Genomic DNA, 19,988 nt, shown 5'->3' on the forward strand with positions numbered 1-19,988 from the left:
GGGCACCTGCCAGACTGGCTTAGGCCAGTCTGAGTGAGCTGGTCTTGGGAGCCTGTACAGTGGAGGAAATGTTTTTGCTCAGCTCCACAAAGCCTACAGGCTGGCCTATGTATAAGGAGAGGAGAATGTATGGAAGCTTTTTTCGAACTCCTCATCCTCTAGGGGCAGGCAGGGTGATTCTGTCTTACCAATACTGGTCTTGGAGTTGAAAGGAGAGGGCAAGACTAATGTTTAAGGTACAACCATACATAACGCTAGGCAAAACTTCAGTTAAGCAGAAAAGCAGCTCCTAAGCCCCACCTTTAGGTAAATCTGAGAGAGCGCAGATGGGCGTGCCCTGAAACGTCTAGGCCATGCCCACTGCATCCCTTTGCTCGCTTGTTGGCGAACGGCGTCCTAGGGGCGTGTCCTATCGTGCCTCCGCCCGTGACGTGCCTATACAAGGAAAGGTTCGGCGCGCGCCAGTCTGGGAGAAGTCGGACCGCAGGGCCCAGGGTTGGGGTCCCAGCTGCGACCCCAGCAGAAGATGAACGGGACGCATAGCTGGTGTACACTGGTGGATGTGCACCCGGAGGGGCAAACCGCGGTAAGAAAAAGCGTCCGCACCGCCTCCCCTCGCGCGGTATTCTCGGTTTCTAATTCCGCCCTTCCAGTGCCCAGCGAGGAGTTCGCTGACATCACCTGGTGCAGCGCTCGGTGCGGTCAGCTCCTCGCGGCGCTTCTCTTTTTCTGCCGCTTCTCGGCGGGAGGTGGAATCCTGGGGAGTTGCGGGATGAAGACTGTTTTGAGGCTCAAGGACAAGGGGCGTCCCTGCCCTTTGGGAGGACACTGCGGCTCCTGCCCGAACTGAGCGCGGATCTCCAGGTGCGCGTTGCTCGGGCGTCCTGTGCGCTGCTAGATTGCGTCGTAGGAGAATGAGCTCCAGGGACGGGATCCCTGTGCTCTTTTGAACTTTGGTTCCCAACGAGGGGGATTAGGCTTTTCTGTGGGTCCTGGTGACCTCAGGGGCCCTTCAAAGAACTTCATGGGGCTTTGGGTGAGCAGTAGCAAGACAAAGGGTAGAGAGTGAAATCCTAGGGCTTGGACTGGAGGGTGGGGGCGGTAGAACTCCAGGTACGTTGAGATTGGCCAGGGACTCTTACCTTTCGCTAGGTGGGGATAGGGCTGTCTGCTTGGGGGTCACCTCTCTGCTGAAAGAGGATTTCTCCTCTTTCCCCCCATGGAGGGTCTCCTGCTCCCCTCCCCCCGTCGGCCAACCGATAGCTTCCTGAGACGTGTTGTTGGTTTTGCTTCCGTCTCCAGCCTTCAAGCCCGGGGCAAGTGGATGGAGGGGATGCCAGAACCTGGGCTGAGAAGGGGAGGGAAGTGACTTACGCGAGAGCTTCTGGACGGAGTGAGAGTGGGGGAAAGAGGAGTGCTCACCCGTCTGCTCCAGTGCTAACCGATCTGCCCAGCTCCCCTCACTGCCTTGGCTCCCAGTACCTGGTCTCCTCCCCACCCCAGCAGACTGTATGATTCTTCCTCTCCAGAGGCAGAGGAGGGTAACTTGTGGCTGAGTGTTTCTAGGTCTGCTGGGGAACTTAACCCAGAATGGGTGTGTATTATTTCATCAATTTCTAAGCTATTGTGGGGGGGAGTGAAATGAGAGACAAGGTGATGGGGCGTTTGTATGCCTCCCTTTCCCCCACTCCACTCCGATTCTGATTCCCTTCCCCTCTTCCTCTCAGCATGCCCTTGAGATAGAGCTAACCCATGTGCACCTGAATTATGGCTCTTCAAAGAATATTTGTTGACTAGTTTCTCGTTTCAAGTTTAGGGTATACATGATCACTTAATTCTGTTCACAGTCCCCTCTCTGTTTCTGCCCAGGCTGTGAGAGTTTCCACCACATTACAATTCAGGTCTTGCTACTGCCCAACCCCAGTACCTCCATGCCTCATCTTCAGTAGATAGAAAAAATCCATCCTCTATCGTGTCAGCCCCAAGTCCTACTCCATGAGCTTGCTCACTGTTTTGGGATGGTTGAGGCAGGGAACGGGGTATGAGGAAAATAAAGGAGAGGGGTGTTTGCACTTCTTTTTGCTTGCTGTAGAAAAGAGATCCAGAAAAGTCTTAAGTCTAAGGCATTGGCAGTGTTGAGAATGAATTGACACTCTCTTCCATCCCTTGATGTTTTGCTGCTTGTCTGGCGGGGGAAAATAGTGGATTGAAAAATAGCAAGGAATTCAGACAATCTCCAGCCATAGATTAGTTTGGAGCTTATCAGAGACCTCTAGAATGAGGGGGAGACAGAAATTCCCTTTTATTCTTTCTTTCTAGGCTGGGCTTGAGAGTTATTTGACTTCAAAGGTGGGAATGACATAACTATTGCTGAGATCTGGTGTTAAGAGACATTCCTGAGCTCTTAAGGAAGGGGAGGAGATTGTAAACAATCGATCAGTCAGGAGACAAGCTTTTTCCTGGATTCCTCTCCTCTGAGCCATCCTGCAGATAGAATTTATGGCTCTGGACAGTCTCCAGGAACCTCTTGTATATTCACACCATTGAAGGAGTGCTCAGTGCATGTGTAAAGTGAGTGAGTGAATAAATAAACGAACAGATGTTTCTTCTGGTGTCTGCAGCGTAGACAGTTTAACTGTCTGGTGTGTCCTAGTGAATGTCAGGACCCTTGGACTGTGTTGGTATTTCTCCACCAGCCAGGCCATATGCCTCAGTGCACTGCACATGGACATGGAAATATGGCTAATGCATTCTCTGGGTTGCTTTTATTGTTGGAGGTAGATGTGGCAGGTACAGGGAGCCAGTGTTTTTTTTTTCAAACTGCTGATCATAATCGCATAATCACTGAGATCAACTTAGTGGGTCAGAACCAGCGTTAAAAAAGAAATAGATGTGCTCAGAGCAGGAAGCCGGAAGAAATGGTTCCTCTGTTTACAACACACCCAACAGGAATCATTGTAACAAGGGGCTCAAAACTTGTGGCCTTCCTATAAATAAATACCCTACAGGTGTCCCCCTGTACCTCTACTGGGCAGGACCAGTGGGAAGGGCTCAATATTAGATGAAAAGTTGCAGTATTAGAAGAGTTTGCCTTTTTAAAAAATTTTATTTAATTTTTTATTTTTGGCTGCGTTGGGTCCTCGTTGCTGCGCGTGGGCTTTCCTTTTAGTTATGATGAGCGGGGGCTACTCTTCATTGCCACGCACAGGCCCCTCATTGTGGTGGCCTCTCTCATCTTGGACCACAGGCTCTAGGTGCGTGGGCTATAGAGCGCAGGCTCAGCAGTTGTGGCGCACGGGCCCAGCTGCTCCCCAGCATGGGGGATCCTCCCGGACCAGGGCTCGAACCCGTGTCCCCTGCATTGGCAGGCAGATTCCCAACCACTGCGCCACCAGGGAAGCCCCGAGTTTGCCTTTTAGATCCTGTCTAGTCCATGCATGGGTGGGCCATGAGTGGTCTTATAGGCATAAAGGCTTTGAACTCTCTTTTCAAAAAGGAAGAAAGAGATTCCAGCTATATGCCATTCTGGAAAAGGTAAAACTATGGCGACAGTAATGAGATCAATGGATGCCAGGAGTCGGGGGGGAGAGGGGAGATGAATATACAGAATACAGAAGTTTTTTAGGGCAGTGAAAATGCTTTGTATGATATTATAACGATGGATATATGTCATTATACCTTTGTCCAAACCCATAGAACGTGCAGCACCATTCACTTCGTTAGAGTGAACCCTAAGGTGATCTGTGGATGTTGGGTAATTACAGTGTATCAATGTATGTTCATCTTTGGTTAAAAAGTACCATTCTGGTGAATGATATTGATAATGGCTATGCATGTGTGTGGGGAGGTATATGAGAAATTTCTGTACCTTTCTGCTAATTTTGTTGTAAACCTAAAACTGCTCTAAAAACAATAAAGTCTTAAAAAAAAGAAATAGAATTAACACTCTCAGAGTGTTAGCGTAGACATTTTGGCAAAACTTTTGTTTCAGTTATGTCTGTGTATACATATTATATATATGTGTGTGTGTGTGTTTATTTGATTGTGATGTAAAATGTATTTTTTAGGTCAAAAAAGTTTGCAAACCACGGTAGTGAGTTACACTGGCAAATAAAAGCACAGATAAACCTCAAACTCATTGTTTTTAGACATTCCCATTTAAGTTCCCTTATTATAAGCAATAGAGAGTGGCTCCAGCTAACTTAAGCAAAAGAGGAATTTATTAGACGGAAATGGGCAACACAGAGGATTTAAGGGAGAGCTTAAAAAGTCCGAACCAAGGGAGTCCTGGGGCCTGGGTAAGTGGAAGGTACTAATGGAGGGCTTCTGCTTCTGGGTGAAGTGTTTCCAGCTGTTTTAGGTCTTTTTGCCATTCTGCTCAAGATTCCAAGAGGGTGTCACTGGCCCCTTCTCCCCCTTGGCCAGGGCATGTTGGGGTTCCTTGATTGACAGGCCCACCGGATTGCCCAGTGAAGGAGGGAGATTCTCCAAAGCCAAACCCAAGTGCTGTTATCAGTGGAGGAGGATGGAAACTGTGGCAAGAGCAACAGTAGACTTTGATTGGCATGATCTCTGATTTTCTTTCTTTTTCCTTTTTAATCATTTTTTATCAAAGGAATACATGTGTATGATTTTAAAAAGATCTATTAATATCAAAAGGCCTTTAAAAGAAAATTGTAAGCAGTTCCCTACCCAAGGCCTGCCCCATGGAAGTTACCACTTTTAACTCTTTTAGCTCTTTCTAGTGTTTACTGCCATGTTTCTAAATAGTATGCTTATGATTTATCAGTTTTAGACATCATTGACTTCCTATTGTAGGAATTATAGGAAGGTTTATACTCCCACTCCTTACATGCTCCCTTTTCCTTCTCTCATCTTCCCAAAGAAATTATATCATAATTTTTTTTTTTTTGCGGTATGTGGGCCTCTCACTGTTGTGGCCTCTCCCGTTGCGGACCACAGGCTCTGGACACGCAGGCTCAGCGGCCATGGCTCACGGGCCCAGCCGCTCCGCAGCATGTGGGGTCTTCCCGGACCGGCGCATGAACCCGTGTCCCCTGCATCGGCAGGCAGACTCTCAACCACTGCGCCACCAGGGAAGCCCCACAACTTTTTTTATATCATTATTGGAGTATAATTGCTTTACAATGGTGTGTTAGTTTCTGCTTTATAACAAAGTGAATCAGCTATACATATATATATATCCCCATATCTCCTCCCTCTTGAGTCTCCCTCCCACCCTCCCTATCCCACCCCTCTAGTTGGTCACAAAGCACCGAGCTGATCTCCCTGTGCTATGCGGCGGCTTCCCACTAGCTATCTATTTAACATTTGGTAGTGTATATATGTCAATGCTATTCTCTCACTTCATCCCAGCTTCCCCTTTCCCCCTGTGTCCTTAAGTCCGTTCTCTATGTCTGCATCTTTATTACTTCCCTGCCACTAGGTTCATCAGTACCGTTATTTTAGATTCCATATATGTGCGTTAGCATGCGGTATTTGTTTTTCTCTTTCTGACTTACTTCACTCTGTATGGACTCTAGGTCCATCCACCTCATTACAAATAACTCAGTTTTATTCCTTTTTATGGCTGAGTAATATTCCATTCTATATATGCCACATCTTCTTTATCCATTCATCTGTCAATGGACATTTAGGTTGCTTCCATGTCCTGGCTATTGTAAATAGTGCTGCAATGAACATTGGGGTACATGTATCTTTTTGAATTACGGTTTTCTCAGGGCATATGCCCAGTAGTGTGATTGGCTGGGTCATATGGTAGCTCTGTTTTTAGTTTTTTAAGGAACCTCCATACTGTTCTCCATAGTGGCTGTAGCAATTTACATTCCCACCCACAGTGCAGGAGGGTTCCCTTTTCTCCATACCGTCTCCAGCATTTATCATTTATAAATTTTTTGATGATGGCCATTCTCACCAGTGTGAGGTGATACCTCATTGTGGTTTTGATTTGCATTTCTCTAATGATTAGTGATGTTGAGCATCTTTTCATGTGTTTGTTGGTAATCTGTATGTCTGCTTCGGAGAAATGTCTGTTTAGGTCTTCTGCCCATTTTTGGTATATCACAATTTTTGACTAAACTATGATTCTATTAATAACATTGTGGTTAAGAGCCTAGTTCTGGGAATCTGACCCAGTGGACTAGAGTCAGGGCTTCAGCGTTTGCTTTGCCCAAGATCACTTTGGTAAATTACTTTATCTCTTGTCTCAGTTTCCTCCTCCTTAAAATGGGGATAATAATTGCACCCTTCTCATAAGGTTGTTGTGAAGAATGCATATGAACCATTAAGCACAATGCCTGGCACACGGTAGGTGCTCAGATGTTAGTTGTTATTTTCTGTTACTTACTGGCTAGTGTTTTATCTTCCCCCGGTCAAGGGATGGAGAAAGAGTCTGGGAACTCTGTGGTCTGGTCAAGGTTTGCTCCTTCTCATTATGTTGATGTTTGCTCTTACATGTTCCTTTCCCCTTTCCTCTACCAGTGGAGGGTCTTGAGGATTAGAAGGAACCTATAGGTAGACCCAGAGTGAAGACCTGCGTAACCTTCGCTAGTCCCAACTCAGCCAGGACTGTCTTAGAGTGATATAGTCAGGGTTCATATTTTAGCATCCCACTCTGGGCTCCTTTCCTCCTCCTCCTTTTTCTGAAATCATGGCCAAGGCAGCTGGTATCCCATGATGCACTGGACTCTGATAAAGTGATTCCCTTTGAGTATCCTATCAGTGTTACCCTTCCTTAGAATATTTGCTCTCCCCTCCCCCACCCACCACCAGTCCTCTCTACATTTTTTTATGTTGGTCAGTCTAGGCCAGAGAGGTTCTCTCAATGCCTGAGTGGATTTGAAATTTTATATCAGTTGCAGTCTGAACCTTTGTCTTTACCCTGGAATAGGTGTCATTCCTTTAGGACCTCAGAAGCTGCATTAGTTACATACCAAGTCTTTCCTGAGACCAAGTCTTTCCTGAGCCCGACTCTTTTTTTTTTAAACTAAAGCTGTAATTTACTGAACGCTTACTATAGGCCTCATTTTCTTTTTATAACAGCTTTATTGAGATATAATTCACATACTGTACATATCACCCATTTAAAGTATACAGTTCATTGGTTTTTAGTATATTCACAGTTGTATAGTCATCAGCACAACTGATTTTAGAATACTTTCATCACCCCATAAAGAAATCCTGACCCATTAGCAGTCACTCCCTGTTTTCTTCCAACACCCCCCCAGTCCCATCAGTCTCCTTCTCTATGATTTGCTTATTCTAGATATTTTATCTAAAAGTAATCATATAACATGTGATCCTTTGTGACCGGCTTCCTTCAGTTAGCATGTTTTTAAGGTTGATCCATGTTGTAACATGAATCAGTATTTCATTACTTCTTATGGCTGAATAATATTCCATTGTATGGATATATTATGACATGTTCATCGTGAATAAATGTGAGTGGACTTTAGGGTTGTTTCTTCTTTTTTTTTTTTTAACTTTTATTGGAGTATAGTTGATTTACAATGTTGTGTTAGTTTCAGGTGTACAGCAAAGTGAATCAGTTATACATATATGTATATCCACTCGTTTTAGATTCTTTTCCCATGTAGCCCATTACAGAGTATTGAGTAGAGTTCCCTATGCTAGACAGTAGGTCCTTATTAGTGGGTGGTTTCTTCTTTTTGTCTATTGTGCATAATGCTGCTATGAACATTTGTTTACAAGTTTTTATGTGCATTTACATTTTACTTTCTCTTGGAAAGAAATACCTAGGATTGGAATTGCTGGGTGAGAATATTTGCGTTTTAAAAGGGGATTCATCTGGAGTCATTGATGCTTACTCCAAAGGAATGAATGAATTCTAAAATGGTGGAAGCCCTGGCTCTGTGACACCTGGGTGGGGAAGAAACTCCTGGGCAGAGGAACCATTCAAGTTTGGTGACTGCCTCTTCCTTCCACTCATGAGACCTGCCTCAAGCTCAGCCCATAAATTCCTCCTCACTCCACTCCATCTCCCCCATTCATTGCCAAGTTCTCACCTTCAGGAGCACTACAGCTGATGTCTCCAAGCCTGCCAGGAATTTGGGGAATCCTGGGCTCTGTGGGAGGATCTGGGTGAGGAGGCTTACCCAGTCACCAGGCTTTGGGCGCCAAAGTTTGCCCATATTTCTCCCGGGTGGGAGTAGTGGGGTGGTGTGTGCACGCAGATGGTTTTGGTTCCACACACGCGTGCTCAGAGCAGGTGGGACAGGTTTCCTCGCTTGCTGGTAATTGTGGTATGTGCCTCTTTGGGTCATGATGCAGAGTCTTGTGAAACACCTTTGTCTCCTAGGGGTGGGGATGTTTAGTTGAGGGAACAGGTATGCGCCAGGGAGGCTGTTGGCCCAGATTTAAGCCTAGCCAGCAGGGGCAGGAAGAGGAGAAGAAAATACAGGGGAAAGAAGAGGAAATGGTCTTCTAGGGCCTGGAGGCAAAGAAGCAAAAATCACAAAGCAAGGTAATCAGAGACTAGAGAGGGGAGAGGGTGCTAGGGACCTGGGAATTCCAGGCTGGCAGGGCACTAGGTGGGTTTCGTGAAGGGAGATTGGCTGAGCAAAAGGGTGTCTTTCTCAGAGTGGAGAGTTCAGGAGCCCACCTCCCTCTATGTACACACTCTCACTTCCAGGCCCTGGTGTTTCCCTGTGCTAGGGATCCAGGGAATGAGAAAGGCTGCCCCATTTAGGGTGCCACCCTAAATCCCTTTTCCTCATTTCACCTCCCAGTCATCCTGGTCAGCCCTCTGCATAGAGCTTGTCCAGCCCATGCCTCTGGGCGGGTAGCCAGATAAAAAGCAAATACCTGTTCTGTTGGCTAATCTGTGGGGAGGAGCAGGACTGATTCTTTGTGCCATCCCCAACAAAGCACCATCTCTGACCTAGAGAGCCCTGCAAAAGGCAGGACCAAGGGTACCTGAGATCTGTGAGCTGAGTGGGTTAGCAGTCTCAGCCAGGAGAGGGTCATCCCCCAACCACTGCATCCGGCCTCTTTGACTTTATTGGGGCTTTCCTCATCCTGACCTCTTGGGAACCATTGTTTCAAGGTGCTGGCTATTCCCATTTCTCAGAAGGGGAAAATTGAGGTGGCTGCTGCTGTAGCAGCTTGAGAGACCATGTACATTCCCGGTGGGAACAGGGAACAGGGTTGAGGGACAAAATGGTGGAAGAGTGGGTTATATAGGGAGAGGATAAATTAAGGATGCTGGTTTGCAGCTCAGGGGCAATCTTCCACTTCCCTTACTTCCTTCTCGGAGTCCCTTGATCCTCACCTGCCATCCAGTCCTCATGGCCCTCATAGCAGCCTGGGGAGTGGGAGCTGGGGAAACGTATTTTCCCATAGACCTTTCCCCTATTCACATGAGCCAGTGATGTGAGAACCTCCGGAGCCTCCCTGATATATCTCCGTATCGCTCCTCCTCAGCGTCTTGATCTCTAAGCCCTCAGCTCTGTGTTGACCCCCTCCCCACTCTGGGGAGTGAGTCACAGCTGCAGATTTGTTTGAACAGAGTGGAGAGGCTGCCTATAATTTGGAGTTGGCTGGGCTTCTCCCCAGGAATGTTTATGAGGTTAGAGACTGCTTACCTTGTGATTAGCTCTGCTCCTTTTTCCTTAGAGAAGATGGCTCCCCTTCCTATCTTGCCGTTCAGAGAGCACCCAGTGGGGACCACCCTGCTAGACATCTTGGGGTATTCCTAAAGCTCCCTGGAGCCTGCTCGCAGCCTCGGGGTCACTCCAGCCCCAGAAAACGACCAATGGCACCAAGCAGAGAGGGGCCTGGGTTTTCCTTCTTGGCTATGGTTTGGGGTCGTGGGGTGAAGTCTGTGGCCTTACAGACCGGATCCTCTGGTCCTAGAGGATGAGGTGCCAGAGAGAACCCTAGATTTAGTCACAGGCTTCTTTTAGACAGTTTGTCTCACCTACTCTCCTCCCTTGCGGTCTTTCCAGAGCTCCTTGGGAAAGTTAATGCTGCCTTACTTTTGTGAAGTGATTTATGGTTTGCAAAGCACTTTCACACTGTTCCTACACATCTACCTACCCTGCCTAAAGTGTAGGCAAGGTAGGTATTATTACCCCCATTTTGTAGATGGAAAATTGCCCGGAGAAATAAAATGATTTGCTCAAGCATTAGTAGGGGTCGGACTCAGATCCCACCTCTAAGTTTAGTACTTTTTCTTTCCTTCTCTTTATTTTATATATTTTATTATAGGAATGTCACACAAATACATTTTTGTTGCAGAAGTTTAAATCACTATAGAAGTATATGGACTGAAAGTCCCTTGGCTCCCTTGACTTTCTCTAGCTTAGTGTATATGAATTCAGTGCTTTTCTGTTGTGCTTACTTTCAAGAATTGCCAACGTGGCATGGTGGGTAGGAGCACAGACTCTGGAGCCACAGGGCCTGGGTTTGAATCCTGGCTCTGCTCCTTACTAGTTATATGACCTTGGGCAAGATACTTAACTTCTGTGCCTCAGTTTTCTTGTCTATAAAATGGGAATTTATACCTACTATATAGTTGTGTCGTGAGGATTAAATGAGTTAATACATGTAAAGCACTTAGAACAGTGCCTAATAGGGCTCAGCATGTAGTAATTGCTTTATTTAGGAACCGGCAATTACCAATACTATGAACATATGTGTGTACTTAAATAAATAAGAAGTCACATTTTATGAATGAATTTGTGACTTGCTTTTTTTTCACTTAATATGTCTTGGAGGTCTTTTCCTGTCAATTTATAGAGGTTTATTTATCAGCAGTGTAGTATTTCATGGTGTGGATGTTACCATACTTGACTCACACACTCACTTACTCAAGAATATTTATGCTGTTTCCACGTCTTTAACTATTGTAAAGAGTATTGCAGTCAACAGTTTTACACACATATCTTTGGGCAAATGTGCATGGATTTTCATAGGCCATATTCGTAAAAGTTGAATTACTCAAAGGGTTTATAAAATATGCAAACTGTTTATTAATATCACCAAATTAGTTTCTAAAAATACTTTTATAATCTCCAACGATATACATGGGAGATTAGTCTTTTTCCCTGCATCCTCACCAACCCTAGGTATTATCAGTATCTTTAAAATTTGCCAGTCACTTGATCTAAAAATGATATTTCTCGACTTCCCTGGTGGTCCAGTGGTTAAGAATTTGCCTTCCAACGCAGGGAGCCTGGGTTCGATCCCTGGTTGGGGAACTAAGATCCCACATGCTGCTTAACTAAGCCGGTGTGCCACAACTACTGAGCCTGCACGCCACAATTAGAGAGCCTGAGCACTGCAACTATTGAGCCTGCGTGCTCTAGAGCCTGAGCGCCTCAACAAAGAGCCCACATGCTGCAACGAAGATCCTGCATGCTGCAACTACGACCCCATGCAGCCAAATAAATAAATATTTAAAAAAAATAAAAATGATATTTCTGTAGGATTCACATGAAGTAACTCACTCGCTTTACTGAAAAGCAAGAAAGGATTCTTGTGTATATGTCAAGTTTTTTCTTTTTCTTTTTTTTTTTTTTGGCCACACCGTGTGGCCTGTGGGGTCTTAGTTCCCTGATGACCAGGGATCGAACTGTGCCATGCGCCCTGCAGTGGAAGTACGGAGTCTTAAACCACTGGACCACCAGGGAAGTCCCTATATGGGAAGTTTTAAAGCAAAGCAATAAAATGGTCCTGGTGTACTGAACAACCAGGTTAAGAAACAGAACATTACCCATACTTTTGAAGCCCCCTGGGGTCCTTTCTGGATCATAACCCCTCTGCTTCCTCCATAGAATTTGTGAATTTTGTGTTTATTTTCTTGCTTTTTATTATGCTTTTACTGCATGCTCAAGTGATATCTTGCTTAGTTTGACATGTTTTGAACTTTGTATACATGGTATCTATATTCTACTGCTTACTTTTTTATATAACATTAATTTTGAGATTCCTTCATGTCAAAGCGTGTAGCTGTAGTTCATTGTACTAATATGCCATATTGCATTCATCCATTTACTTGTCAGTGCACCATTTGGGTTGTTTCCAGTGTTTTGCCGTTGCAAGCAGTGCTGCTGTGAGCATACTTCTATGTGTCTCATCTTACACTTTTTAACTCAGAATTTAATGAAATTCCCCCCAAATGATAACTCATTATTATTTTCATTTGCATTTCCTTGATTACTGGTAAGGTTGAGCATCTTTCATATATTTATTAGCCACTTATATTTCTTCTTAGTGTTGCCTTTCTTGGTCTTTGCTCTTTTTTTTTTTTTTCTTGTTTTCCCCTTTTCATGTCTGCTTTTTTCCAGTATTCCCTACCGCCTCTCTAAACTGAGGAATCTAATGTTCTCAAAAGAAAGAGAATTGGGAAAAATCCTGGACCACATTACCTGAAATTCACACAACATATATTCTTTAATATGCCCGCTCTAAGCAAGGCACTGTACTAAATAAGCCATCGAGGTCTTCAGAGAGCTTATGATTTTATTGGGGAGATGAATGAATAAGTAGTTATGAAGGAAGCGGACCAGTGTTACAGTGTAGGATACGTAGGGTGCAGTGGTTGCAGGAGCAGGCTCTGACTAAGGAGTGCTAGGGTCGGACCCTTAGAGCTGAGCCTTCAAGGTTGACTGGGAATTCTCCAAGGAGGCAAGGGAGGGAAGCGTATCCCTGGAGGAGAAAACGACATGTACACTTGTGGGGAGGTGGGAGTGTGTATTGCATTGGAAAACTCATCAACAGAAATAGAAATTTGGATTTGGATGCCTTCCTGCAATTGGATCAGGAACGTTTGGGATAGCTAATGTAGGGTACAGGTGGGGTACTGGTGGGAGTCAAGACATTATGTGATATACACTGTGATAGGTCTGATCATGCAGGGACTTTAATGCTACAATAAGGCGTTTTAAATTTTTTTGTTTGCTTTTTTTAAAAAAAGCATACATTTATGTATGTTAAACAATAACATACATACATAAAAGTGCATATATCATATATGTACAGTCAAGTAATTTTCACAAACTGGATGTATTTCTCTAACCATCACCCAGATCAAGAAGCAGATCGTCAAGAAGCCCCCTCTTGTCCCCTTCTAGTCATTACCTACCCTCCACCCTCAAGGGTAACCACTGTCCTGACTTCTGAAGCATGTATTAGTTTTGCTTGCTTTTATACCTTTTATACAAGTGGAATCATATAGTATACTTTTGTGTGTGACTTCTGTTGCTTAACATTTCTGTAAAGTTCATCCATGTTGCATATTCACTCTTTTTCATTGTTGTGCAGTGTTCTGTTGTATGACTGTATCACAGTTTATCCATTCTACTCCAAAAACATTTGGGTAATTTCTAGCTTTTGGCTATTATGAAAAATGCTACTACGAACATTCTAGTATATGTTTTTTATGGGGAAAGTATGTATGCATTTCTGTTGAGTAGATAACCAGGTGTGGAATTGCTGTGTTATAAGGTACGCATGTGTTCATCTTTGGTAGATACTTCCAAAGTGATTGTGATAATGAGCAAACCCACCATCCGTTCTGATTTTTCCACAGCCCCGGAAACTTGGTTTTTTTTTTTTTTCATTTTAGTCATTCTGATGAGTAGTTTGTGGTTTCGCCTTATGGTTTTAGTTTCTAGTTCTTTGATGATGATGACTAATAAGGTGGAACCCTTTTCATATGTTTATTGGACATTTGGATATCCTCTTATGTAATGTATCTATTGAAGTCTTTTGCCCATTTTTCTGTTGGGCACCACTCTGTCTCCCTCTCATGTTCCCTCCCTCCCCACTTTCTTTCTTTAATTATACTTTTTATTTTGAAATAATTTTAGATTTACAGAAAAGTTGCAAAGATAATACTCATATACTCTTCACCCAATTTCCCCCAATGTTAGCATCTTAATAACCATGGTGCATTTGTCATAACTAAGACATTAATGTTGATACAATACTATTAACTAAATTATAGACTTTATTTGGATTTCACCAGCTTTTCCACTAATGTCCTTTTTCTGATCCAGGATTCAGTCCAGGATACCACATTGTTTTTTTGTCTTTTTGTTTTGTAGGAATTCTTAATGTATTCTGAATATCCTTTGTCAGATAGTCATAGAGTGAATATCTTCTACTCTGTGGGTTGTCATACTCTCTTAGTGGTGTCTTTTGATGAACAAAAGTTCAGAATTTTAATATAGTCCAATGTATCAGTTTTTTATGGGGAGGATTTTTTTTGTGCTGTGGTTAAGAAAAATTTTGCCTTTCCAAGATCATGAACGTGTTCTCCTATAAAACCTTTACTGGGGCTTCCCTGGTGGCGCAGTGGTTGAGAGTCCACCTGCTGATGCAGGGGACGCGGGTTCGTGCCCTGGTCCGGGAAGATCCCACGTGCCGCGGAGCGGCTGGGCCCGTGAGCCATGGCCGTTGAGCCTGCGCGTCCGGAGCCTGTGCTCCACAACGGGAGAGGCCACAACAGTGAGAGGCCCGCGTACCGCGGAAAAAAAAAAAACAAAAAAAACCACCTTTATTGTTCTACTTTTCACATGTACATCTATAATCCACTTGGAATTAATGTTTGTATATAGTGTGAAGTAGGAGTTAATATGCATCTTTTCCCATGACAAGGCATATTACTTTAACCTATAAGCATATGGAATATGCTTATGGAAAATATTTTAAAGAGGAGCATTATGTCAAATTTGAGGAACTGGCATTTTTGTATGTCTATTAGTCACTGTGTATTAGTCACTGTGTTCTCACTGTGTATTAGTCACTGTGTTCTCACTTAAATGTTGTACTATCCATCTTACCTAATACTAAACTAAGGCTGAGGGAGAATAAAATTAATACACACAACAAATAAAAGCTGGAGCCAGTGCTTGAGCCAAGGTCTAACTGTTCCAAATGCTATTCTTTTTCTGCAAAGAAGAGAGAAAATCAAGTTAGGCTTGAGGAGTAATGGACCAGGCAGTAAATCTGGTGGTGATCTAGGTACTGCTGTGTATCATGTCATTCTATCAAAATAAAATATATTTTCTAAAATAAAAAAGTAAATATATAAAAAATAAAATGCAAAAAGTTGATAGGAACCTATACTGGGGTGGGGGTAGGCTGAATAAATTAGTCTGATCTATTCGTGGAATACTAGTAGCCATTAAAAGCAAATTTTGAAGAATATTTATTTATTTTTAAAATGTTTATTATTTGGTTGTGCTGGGTCTTAGTTGTGGCAGGCAGGCTCATTAGATGTGGCACGTGGGCTCCTTATTTGTGGCCCAAGGGCTCCTTAGTTATGGTACGCAGGCTCCTTAGTTGTAGCATTCAAACACTTAGTTACAGCATACATGTGGGATCTAGTTCCCTGATGAGGGATCGAACCCAGGCCCCCTGCATTGGGAGTGCAGAGTCTTAACCACTGTGCCACCAGAGAAGTCCCTGAAGAATGTTTAATGTGATGGAAATTCATGATGAAATATTAAAGGGGGAAAAAAGCAAGTATATAACTGTATATAGTAGTATGCCTTTCAAAAATATACATAGAAAAATTATAAGGAATACACTAACATTTTAATAGTGACTATTTTGGAGTAGCAGGATTATAATAATTATTTTTTAAAATAAATGTATTTATTTATTTTTTGCTGCATTGTGTTCGTTGCTGTGCACAGGCTTTCTCTAGTTGCGGTGAGCTGGGGCTACTCTGTTGCGGTGCATGGGCTTTAGGTGCATGGATTTCAGTAGCTGTGGCTCGCGGGCTCAGTAGTTGTGGCTCGCGGACTCTAGAGCGCAGGCTCAGTAGTTGTGGCTCACAGGGTCTAGGGTGCAGGCTCAGTAGTTGTGGCACACGGGCTTAATTACTCCACAGCCTGTGGGATCTTCCAGGACCAGGGATCGAACCCATGTCCCCTGTATTGGCAGGCGGATTCTTAACCACAGTGCCACCAGGGAAGTCCAGGATTGTAACTATTTTCATTATATTCTTTAATTTTTATCTCTGGAAGTATTACTCTTTTTTTTTTTTTTTTTTTTTTTTTTTTTTTTTGCGATATGCGGGCCTCTCACCGCTGTGGCCTCTCCCGCTGTGGAGCACAGGCTCCGGACGCGCAGGCTCAGCGGCCATGGCTCACGGACCCAGCCGCTCCACGGCATGTGGGATCCTCCCGGACCGGGGCACGAACCCGCGTCCCCTGCATCGGCAGGCGGACTCTCAACCACTGCGCCACCAGGGAAGCCCTGGAAGTATTACTTTAAAAAAAAAAAGACAGTTGTAGATTCACATGCAGTTAAAAGAAATAATAGAGATCTCTGTACCCTTTACTTAGCATTCCCCAGTGGTAACATATTGCAAAACCATAGTACACTGTCACAATCAGGATAGTGACATAAATACAGTCAAGGGACAGAATATTTCCATCACCACAAAGATACTTCAGGTTGCCCTTTTAGAGTCACACCTACTTCCTTCCCATCTCCATCTTCTCCTTAACTCCTGGCAACCCCTAATATGTTCTCCATTTGTATAATTTTGCCATTTCAAGACTATTATCAATACATAAATGGAATCGTATAGTATGTAACTTTTTGTGATTGACTTCTTTCATTTAGCATAATTCTTTGGAAATTGTTGTTGCATGCATCAATAATTTGTTCCTTTTTATTGCTGAATGGTAAGCATTCCATGGTATGGCTGTACCACAGTTTGTTTAACCATTCACCTACTGAAGGGCATCTGGGTTGTTTCTAGTTTTGAGGTATTACAAATAAAGCTTCTATAAATATTAGTGTGCAAGTTTTTGTGTGAACATAAGTCTTCATTTCTTTTGGATAAATGCCCAGGAGTATAATTGCTGGGTCATATGGTAGTTGTATGTTTAGTTTTTAAAGAAATTGCAAACTATTTTTCAGAGTGGTTGTGTCACTTTGTATTTCCACAAGCAATGTGTGAGTGATCCAGTTTCTCTGCCTTCTTGCCAGCATTTGGTGTACTTTTTGTTTTAATCATTCTGATAAGTGTGTAGTGGTATCTCACTGTGGGTTTAATTTGCATTTCCCTAATGACTAATGATGCTGAACATTATTTTATATGCTTATTTGACATGTGTATATCTTCTTCAGTGAAATATCTTTTCATGTCTTTTACCCATGTTCTAACAAAATGTTAGAGAGTAAAATCTCTGTATTCATGAGAGATGTTGGTTTGTAGTCTGTTTATTTGTTTTTTTCTTTTTAAAATTGTCTTTGTCTGGTCTTGGTGCCACACAATAAGAATAGATTGATGAAATGAATTTGTTCCCTCCTCTTATTTTCTGGATGAGATTATGTAGAAATAGAATTGGTGTTAATTTTTTAAATATTTGGTAGAATTCTCAGTGGAGCCATCTGGGCCCGGATAGTTCTTGAGAATATTTTTTTTTTGGCCTCGCCACACACTTGTGAGATCTCAGTTCCCCCACCAGGGATTGAACCTGGGCCACGGCAGTGAAAGCCTGGAATCCTAACCCCTAGGTCACCAGGGAACTCCCGGGAAGTTTTAAATTATGACTTTAATTTCCTTAATAGTTATAAGGCTATTCATATTACCTATGTCATATTAGATGAGCTGTGGTAGTTTGTATTTTTTGAAGAATTGATTCATTTTGTCTAAATTGTCAAATTTATGTTCATAGAGTTTTTCATAGTATTACCTTATACTTTCAATATGTGCAGGATCTGTAGAAATATCCTATTTCATTCCTGATATTGGTATTTATGTCTCTCTCTTTTATTCTTTGGCAGTCTTGCTAGAGGTTATGATTTGCATCGATCTTTTCAAAGAACTGCTCTTTGTTTCATTGGTTTTTCTGTATTGTTGTTCTGTGTTAAATTTTATTTATTCATGCTCTTATCTTTATTAATTCCTTCCTCCTCATTGCTTTGAGTTTGGTTCTTTTTCTAAATTCTTGTAGTGAGAGCTTAAATTATCTGATATTAATACAGCACTCCTGCATTCCTTTGATTAATATTTGCATGATATATCTTTTCCCATTCTTTTACTTCAACCAGCCTATATTTTTATATTTAAAGTATGTTTCTTATAGACAGCATATAATGAGTCATGTTTTTTTTTTAATCCATTCTGCCAATCTGTTTTTTATTTTTATTTTATTTATTTATTTATTTTGGCCATGGCCACGTGGCTTGCGGGATCTTAGTTCCCCAACCAGGGATTGAATCCAGGCCCCCTGCAGTGTAAGTGTGGAGTCCTAACCACTGGACTGCCAGGGAATTCCAGCCAATCTGGTTTTTTTTGTTTTTGTTTTTGTTTTTGTTTTTGCGGTACATGGACCTCTCACTGCTGCGGCCTCTCCCATTGTGGAGCACAGGCTCCGGACACACAGGCTCAGCGGCCATGGACCACGGGCCCAGCCTCTCCGTGGCATGTGGGATCCTCCTGGACCGGGGCACGAACCCGTGTCCCCTGCATCAGCAGGCAGACTCCCAACCACTGCGCCACCAGGGAAGCCCCAATCTGTTTTTTAATTGATGTATTTAGACCATGTACATTTAGTGTAATTATTGGTATGGTAAGTCTGCTATTTTATTTTTGTTTGTTGTTTGTTCTCTCTGTTCTTCATTTCTCTGTTTTCTTTTCCCTGCCTTTCTGTGGGTTACGTGAACACTTTTTAGGATTCAATTTTGATTCATTTATAGTGTTTCTGAGTATTATTTCTTTGTATAGACTTTGTAGTGATTGCTCTAGTATTACCAGTTTAAGTGAGGTATAGAAACCTTGCCTTCCTTTACATTCCTTTACCCTCTCCCATTTATAATTAATTTAAATATTTCCTGTGTATGCACTTAGAATAACATCAGATGGGGTTATAATTTTTAGCTTCAATCATCAAACATAATTTAGAAAACTCAAGGAGAGAGGGAAAGCCAATTGGATTAACCCACGTTTTTGCTATCCATGTTGTTTCTGTCTTCCTAATGTTCCAAGATTCCTTTTTTATTGTTTCCTTTCTGTTTAGAGAACTTTCAAAGCCATTCTTTTAGTGTAGGTCTACTGGTAAGAGATTCTCTTAGTTTTCCTTTACCTGAGAATGTCTTGATTTCCCTCTCATTCCTGATGAATATTTTTCCTGGGAAAAAATTGATTGAGAGGTTTTTTTTTTTTCCCCAGCACTTGAAAAATAGTGTCCCATTTTCTTCTGGCCTTCATGGTTTCCGATGACAAATCTGTTGTTATTCAAAGTGCTTTCCCCCTATAGGTAAGGTGTCATTTTTCTCTGGCTACTTTCAAGATTTTTTCTTTGTCTTTAGTTATCAGAAGTTTAATTACAATATATCTTGGCATGAATTTTGGGTTTATCATGTTTGCTGAGCTCCTTGAATCTGCAGATTCGTCTTTTGCCAGATTTGGGAAGCTTCAGCCATTATTTTCTTGAGTACTTCTTCAACTTGTTCTCTTTCTTGTCTGCAACTGGAATTCTGATGACATGAACAGAGGAGATGACCTCTCAGGGCGCAAATCCAGCCTAGTTGTCTGTGCTCTTCCAATTAGAATACCATGGTTGAACCCAGGCCACAGCAGTGAAAGCGCCAAATCCTAACCACTAGACCACCGGGGAACTCCTGAGATTGTGTTTTAATCTGAATGCATGCCTGTGTCCTGGGGAAAAGGAGTTGGCAGCCACTCTGGCTATTTTGAAATTATTTTTTCTTCTTTCTTTTGTAATGTTCTCTTGACCTAGATGTCATGGAACACTCACTATGCATTCAGAAAATACTTACCTTTGTTAGGGGCTGTGGCAGACAGCTGCCCACAAGGAGTTAACAGTTAGAAGGGGTAATTCCTCATGGATCACAAATAAGTGAGAGGCACGTGCCACCAGAGGCCCTGTGATACAGAGGGAGCTCAGGGAAGGGAGTATGTGTTTCCCACAGGATGTAGGGAAGTGTCATGGAAGATGTGGCAATTGAATGCAAGC

At 42.8% G+C, this 19,988-nt stretch overlaps 1 protein-coding gene and 1 pseudogene across 3 annotated transcripts in view; both read left to right on the forward strand.

Moving 5' to 3' along the window:
• Positions 1-461: 461 nt before the first annotated feature.
• Positions 462-19,988, forward strand: part of TUFT1 (tuftelin 1) — a 43,828-nt gene continuing 24,301 nt past the window's right edge. For 2 of the 3 annotated variants that reach the window (XM_060029900.2, XM_060029908.2), the window contains exon 1: positions 482-586. In XM_060029900.2, coding sequence (XP_059885883.1) covers positions 527-586 — 60 coding nt within the window. In that variant the 5' untranslated portion in view covers positions 482-526. Of the gene's footprint in view, positions 587-19,988 lie in introns of all 3 variants that reach the window. The other variant, XM_060029917.2, reaches the window with a different exon arrangement.
• LOC132416657 (small nucleolar RNA SNORA11) lies at positions 2,888-3,010 on the forward strand (annotated as a pseudogene).

Source organism: Delphinus delphis, chromosome 1 (assembly GCF_949987515.2).
Source record: "Delphinus delphis chromosome 1, mDelDel1.2, whole genome shotgun sequence".
NCBI classification, from domain to species: domain Eukaryota; kingdom Metazoa; phylum Chordata; class Mammalia; order Artiodactyla; family Delphinidae; genus Delphinus; species Delphinus delphis.